This window comes from Dipodomys ordii, unplaced genomic scaffold (assembly GCF_000151885.1).
Source record: "Dipodomys ordii isolate 6190 unplaced genomic scaffold, Dord_2.0 Scaffold55, whole genome shotgun sequence".
In the NCBI taxonomy this organism is placed as follows: domain Eukaryota; kingdom Metazoa; phylum Chordata; class Mammalia; order Rodentia; family Heteromyidae; genus Dipodomys; species Dipodomys ordii.
The window spans coordinates 4,424,144-4,430,691 of NW_012267271.1; the positions used below are offsets into that span (position 1 = coordinate 4,424,144).

A 6,548-nucleotide genomic window follows, 5' to 3' on the forward strand; every position below is an offset into this window, starting at 1 on the left:
AAAAAAAAATATCAAAGATTTTCTGCCCAGGCTGGCTTAGAACTGGGATTCTTTGATTTTATCAGGAAAGTCCATGAGACTCTTACCTCTAATTAATCACCAAAAAGCTGAAGTAGAAGCCAGGCTCTCATGGCTCATGCCTATAATCTAACTACTCGGAAGGCTGAGATCTGAGGATCATGGTTCAAAGCCAACCCAAGCAGGAAAGTCCATGAGACCCTTATTTCCAATTAACTACCAGGAAACCGGAAGTAGCGCTGTGGCTCTAGCGGTAGAGTGTTAGCCTTGAGCTAAAGAGCTGAGGGACAGCACCTATGCCCAGAGTTCAAGATCCATGACCAACAAAAAAAAACAGCCGAATTAGAGCTTTGGCTAAAGTGGTACAGCTCTAGCCTTGAGTGAAAAACGAAGGGACAGCACCCAGGCCCTGAGTTCAATTATGTGTGAGAGAAGGTAAGGGCTGGGGGTGAGGTATGGAGGGAGATCTAATTGAATATAGGCATGTGCCTATTCTAGCCAGGCTGGCGCAGGCATACACATCCATCCAGAAAATAAAAGCAAAATCGGTTGGAGGCATGGCTCAAGTAGTAGAGGGCCAGCCAGTGAACAAATGTATCAGATACTGAGTTGAGTCCTGATCTCAGACAACAAAGGGGGGTGAGCTGGGAATAGTGGTCCAAGAGGCCGAGCACCTGTCTAGTACAGGAGAGGAGGGGCAAATCTTGTTCATGTCTGTTTCTTGGCTCCTTAGAAACCAGCTGAGCCTAAAGCCGCCTTCTTTCAGGGACCCTAGCAATAGAAATATGTGTTATGGTAGCTCCAAAGCAGAGCCATTCTGGATTGGGCTGCGTAGGAGACAGCTGAGCGTTGTGGACTTAGGGGAGGCTGAGCAGGAGTCTGCCCAGTCATCAAGCAGTCTCATCACAGCTGCACCAGGGCACCCCAGGGCTTGCTCTTAAAACTTAAGTCCCTTAGGACCAAATGCTCTATCCCTGCTTATAATTTGTTCCACTGTGGTGTACATAAAAGTCAACATCTGGGGCTGGAAAGGTGGCTCATGGTAGAGCGCTAGCCTTGAGCTGAAGAGCTGAGGGACAACGCCCAGGCCCAGAATTCAAGCCCCACAACCGGACCAAAAAAAAAAAAAGATGAATCTCTCTTGTTGCTTACTGAATCACTAAGAGCTAATGTAACTTAATTGAGATCTCACAGCTTTGGTTAAGTGATAGCCAGGATCTGAACATGGAGTCTGACTTCAAAGACCATACATTTAGTTAATGCGCAAAATTGTTTCTAGATAAATTTATTCTGATTATCCAGCAACCCAGGCAATTGAAGTAGAATCCTTGAGATTTTCATGACAGCTCTGTCTTGGCTATCTAGTTTTCTAGTCTTAGGTCTTCCCTTTAAATAAACCTTTCATTTATTTACAAGTTTATATGTATGCCTAGATCATGCTCATGATTCAGTTTCACAAGATAGATCATTCAGTGAAATCAAATCTCCCATCAGACTTTCTTTCCTGAAATCTCCAAATGCCTTCCCAGCCCAAACCCTCTTCAGCTACATAGATCTTTTCAGAGGTAGTCGTCATGATTAGAAATGGCCTTGCTGTTTTGCTACCCCATAATAGTATACATGCTGTGAAGAGCCTCCTTGTGCTTTTAACCCTTGCCCAGGGATGCACCATAATCTAGGTACCTACTCCCTAAGAGTCTAAACAAGGCTCACTTTCTGTGTATATGCCAGCAGAAGGTCCATGTGTGCAAGTATATCCACAGGATAAGTTCCTAAAAGCAGAAGTGCTGTGTCAAAGGGTTGGAGCTTTTGAAATGCTGGCAGCTGGAACTAAATTGCTCCTCAGAGAGGATATGTGTGCTCTAATGCTCTCCTCAACAGAGTTTACTAAACTTTTGTGTTGTATGTGTGTGCTTGTATCTTTAAAAGAACCTGGTGGCTCACATCCATAAATCTAGTTACTCAGGCTTAGATCTGAGAGGATCACAGTTCAAAGCCAGCTCAGATAGGAAAGCCCATGAAACTTATCTCCTATTAACCACTAAAAAGTCCCCCCCCCCCTCAAGAATAGTCATGAACTGTGAGATCAAAGGGTCATTTTTTTCGGGATGGACATAGTTGGTTTCTGCATCTGTCTGCTGGTACTAAGAAACAAATGACAAGGGTTAATCCTTTTTTACATTTGCCCAGTGTAATCTACAGCAAATCTGTGCTTGCTTTGGGGCCCTATGAGTGGAAGTCCAGATCTGTGGTGTGATTCCTGCCCCCAGGCACCTGGTCTCCTGGGAGACCCAGGAGAAGTAGCTGTGTTGTGGCTGCTTTCTGCCACTAAGAACTGGAGAAGGAAGGAACAGGGCGAGTGTGGCTTAAATGGCTTAAAGACTCTGGGTCCTGTTAAATTCGATGACTGCCATCCTGGAATCCACCTGGCTGAGAGTAGAAAGTTACTACACCCGTGAGCCAGTGGATTCAGCACTCAACCTGAGCTGGAGCTTGTATCTGCACCTCCCTGCAGACTTGGGGTGCAGGAGGCAGTCTGCCGCCTGTGATTGGAGGGATAATGAACTCGGTAGTGTCGGCAGAGGTGATTGGCCGGGAGCTGCTGCAGTGAGAATGCAGCCTGGATGCTCGGGTCCTGGGCTTGGGTGAGGAACCGGGTGCTGAATGCCGGGGAGCTGGCAAGTTGCTTCAGCCTCCAGGAGAGGTCTGTTTTGGATATCACTTTTTCCTCTTGTTTTTTTTTTTTAAAAGCCAAACCTTTGATCACCGGCCACCTGCAGAAGGGCTTGTATTGGAGAAGCCCAGCTGCTCTCCTTGTCAGTCAGAAGCCCAGAGGCATCCTGTCCTCATCCTCGTAGTGAAGTCCTCAGGCCAGGAACGACTGCAGTGCTAGTGAGCGAATTTGCAAAAGCAGGAAGCAGTCTGTGCATGCGGAGCTTCCAGCCTGAGACCCCCCCACGCCAGCCTTCCAGGCAGCTGTTAGCCAGAGACCCTTGGTATTGTGGTCACGTCCCTCTGAAGTGAACAGCCACCACCCGTGGCATTTGGAAGAAACCAGCATGTCGCAGATGCTGGGGCATTTTCTGTCCAGCATTTTCCCGAAGGCTGGCTGCCAAGGCTCCAGAGAGGACACCAATCATGAAAGCAGAGGCACCCAAACTCCTGCTCGGGGAGACCAGACGACAAGCTTTTTGGGCAAACAGAACGGAAGGGCTGAGGCCACGGAAAAGAGACCCACCATTTTGCTGGTGGTTGGACCTGCAGAGCAATTTCCTAAGGTAATGATGGCATTCTTGAGAGAGAACCTCTGAGTCTGCAGGCTGTTCCAGGATCATTTCCTCAGAAAAAGATGGGGGGAGGAGAGGGACTTGAAATCAGTTGGGGCTGGGGGGGGGGCATGCAGTCAGAGTATTAGGCAGTGAAAAAGTTCTCAGGTTCCTTCTACAATCTTTCTGTGGCCACTCTAAACATTTTGCTGCCCACTAAGGCCACCTCAGGGTGGCCCTGAAGAAAGATTTGCCTTAGGATTGATCAGTTTTGCTTTGGAAAGCCCCTTCTTGAAAGTAAGGGATGATCTGAAGTATATTGTCTTAGCTTACCTAAACAGTCCAGACAGAACCAGCCGGAGGGTAATAGAGGGTGCCTTGGGCATTTCACCTAATGGCCTAAAAGCTAGGGACAGATCTTGTTGGCATGCCTAAGGTGGGACCCAGGTGTGCCTCTGTAGAACCCAGGTTACCTTGGGTCTGGGAGGGAGAGGGAAGGGATATGGTCAGGTCCCTGGAGAAGGTGGCATCAGGAAATGTACAAGCTGGCAGCCCTCTAGGAATGACACAGCCACTCCTCAGGGTCAGCCAAGTCCAATGGCATTTAGTCCTTCCTGACCCCTGAATTACAATATCCATCCACCTTTCATAAGAGCCAAGGTAAGACAGAATATTCCCACAGCCTGGATGACAAAACTAATGCAGAAAGGTTAAACAAGAAGAGCTAGAGATGAGATTGAACTCCACATATGTCTGGAGCTTTATCCTTTCCTACCTCACTCCCTCTTACGAAAGCAGTGCTTAGTGGAGCTAGCTGGGCTGCTCTCAGATTACAACAAATTAAAAATGGGCATTTGACTGAGATTTGTCCTCTCTGCATAGGTGCGACCTCATTCACCTCCTGGGCTTTGGTTTTTCTGAATCTTTTCTATTCACAGTAGTGGGGATTTTACCCTATGTTTAGCATATTGTACATACACTCCCAAAATGTTCATGGAGTTGAATGGCTATATTTAATCAATGCCCCCTTTACCTTGTTGAGTAGAGAGGGAGTAGAAAGGTTGCTGTAGCAACCTTTGCATCAGGTAAGCTTTGACATTGAGGAGAATCTACACTGCTGAACTCTACGGTGTCAGGCCTTAGAGCCGGGGGTGTTATGCTTGAGGTGGTCAAGCTGAATGAGCCCAGGGAGGGTCACGTTCCACCTTTCACTCGATTTAGAGAAGATCAGAAATGGAGCTGGGCTCTGGTGGTGCATGCCTATAATCGTAGCAATTCAGGGAGGCTAAGATCTAAGGGTACTAGTTTGAAGCCAGCCCAGGCAAGAAAGTCTGTGAGACTCTTAGTGCCAATTAACCACACAAAAAAGAAAAAGACCAATGGTGGGGTTGTGACTTAAGTGGTAGAGTGCTAGCCTTGAGCACAAAAAGGACAGCGTCCAAGCCTTGAGTTCAAGCCCCAGGACTGGCATGCGTGCGTGCACACTCACACTCACACACATACACATACAATCAGAAATGGTGATAGCACTAGTTTTTATAAGGAACATTTTTATCTATAGCCCTACTTTCCTTATGGCCTGGATTGGCTGGCTTTTAAAATCACTTTTTTTTTTAAATGACCACTTTAATAATTAACTGCTCCATTTCCCAGCTCATATGGGCACTTCTTGCCAGCTCTGCCCCAGGGATTGCCTCGGGTAGGACTTGCTGTGCTGATCAGCCTCTTTCCTAGCCTACAGAATCAAGAGATCCAGGGATCCCTCACTTGGGGGATGGGTTGGCGTCGATGTATTGGAGGAGCGAAGGGACTTAAGCAGCTGGTTTGAAGCAAGGGAGGAAGCACATCTGAGCGGTGTAGACTCTTTCAAAGCAGATAAACTGAAAAGGAGCAGTGTAGCCCAACAGGCATGGAAGATGCGAATACCAAGTGCCCTGCTTTGACCCTTATGTCAGAAGGAGGCCCCCAGAAGGCCCTGGAAACCTTACAGAGAAGTTCTTTGGTTCTCAAGCTCCTCATTGTCCAGTAGCACTACTTTATTTCCCTCTCACTTCCTCCATGTAAATATATCTGTCTGAGTCAGGTTCCTTCCTGAAAGCTTTTAATTCTAGGAACTGTTCCAATTTTCCTTTTTATCTTTGTCTTATAGTTAATCTGCAGTTGGGAAAGAAAGCCACCAGTCTCAAGTGGGAGGTGGCCTCACGGCATTGGAGCTTGCAAATCCTGAGGGGCTGTCTTCTCTAAAGCTCAGAATTTTGTTCATTGTGTGTGTAATTGCCAAGTGTAGGCCGGTTTCACTGGAAACCCGTTACACTGGGCTGTCATGGCAACCTGATCATCAAAAGACACTGCAGCCGCAGCAGCCAGTGAGATTAGAGAGCCTTGAAGGTGGGTGGTGCTTGTGAGCCTTCATTTATTAATCTTTCTGCCTTGGTCTGAGTCATTGCAGAGGAGGGAGGAGTCACATTCTGACTTAGTGCTACATTACCAACACCGTACCTGCTCTGTTCTTTACACATAGTATTCCAGCCCTTACAGGAAGTACCTGCTGGGTTCTTTTGTTTTGTTTTGGTGCATAATAGACAGATCTGCAGTGGAAAAATGCTAGTGAGATCTCCTTTATGGATGAAGTGGAATCTGACGCCACTGAATTCTACGGGATCTAGTGCTAGTCATTGTTTCCCTATAGTAGTCGGAGGAATAGACATCTGAGGAGAAGAAACAAATAGATCTGGGTCACAAAATTAGAATAAATAAAGAGGGCAGCGAAGAATCTTACTGTGTGCTGTTCCCTGATCTTGGAGAGCTGGGAGCTAGGGAGATGTCAGGAATAGAATCCAGGTCTGATGCTGGTGCTTCATTGTCCTCCCCACCTGGCTTTCAAAGCTCTAGTTTAGCTAAGGCTAAACTTGCTCAAGTTACACCTTTCTACCTATCTTCCCATATGCAATGTTGCTGACAGCAGGTCTCAGTGTCAGGCTTCCAAGAATTCTTCCAGAACTGAGCTCCCAAATCTCCTCGCTGAAGTATCAGGTTGGAAGTTGCTTTAAGTGGATGTTGTAACAAGAGCCTGGGCCTGGCTTCAAGCCCAAGCTCTGTCACCGACAGACTTGGGACTTGAGCAAATGAGGTTCTCTCTCCAGGTCTGTTTGCTCAACTTTTGGGTCATGTTGCTCATGGGATGACCCCAGACCCCTCACTCAAGGCTGGAGCTCTGCCACTTGAGCCTCAGCTCTACTTCCAGCTTTTTTTTTTTTTTTTTTT

The 6,548-nt window shown here is 47.1% G+C and overlaps 1 protein-coding gene across 2 annotated transcripts in view; it reads left to right on the forward strand.

The window, feature by feature from the left end:
* Slc25a25 (solute carrier family 25 (mitochondrial carrier; phosphate carrier), member 25) overlaps positions 1 to 6,548 on the forward strand; it is a 41,299-nt gene that overhangs the window by 17,738 nt on the left and 17,013 nt on the right. The window contains exon 2 of one of the 2 annotated variants that reach the window (XM_013021388.1): positions 2,770 to 3,296. The exons of the other annotated variant lie outside the window; for it this stretch is intronic. Coding sequence (XP_012876842.1) covers positions 3,078 to 3,296 — 219 coding nt within the window. The 5' untranslated portion in view covers positions 2,770 to 3,077. The remainder of the gene's footprint in view (positions 1 to 2,769; positions 3,297 to 6,548) is intronic. 2 annotated transcript variants of the gene reach the window in all.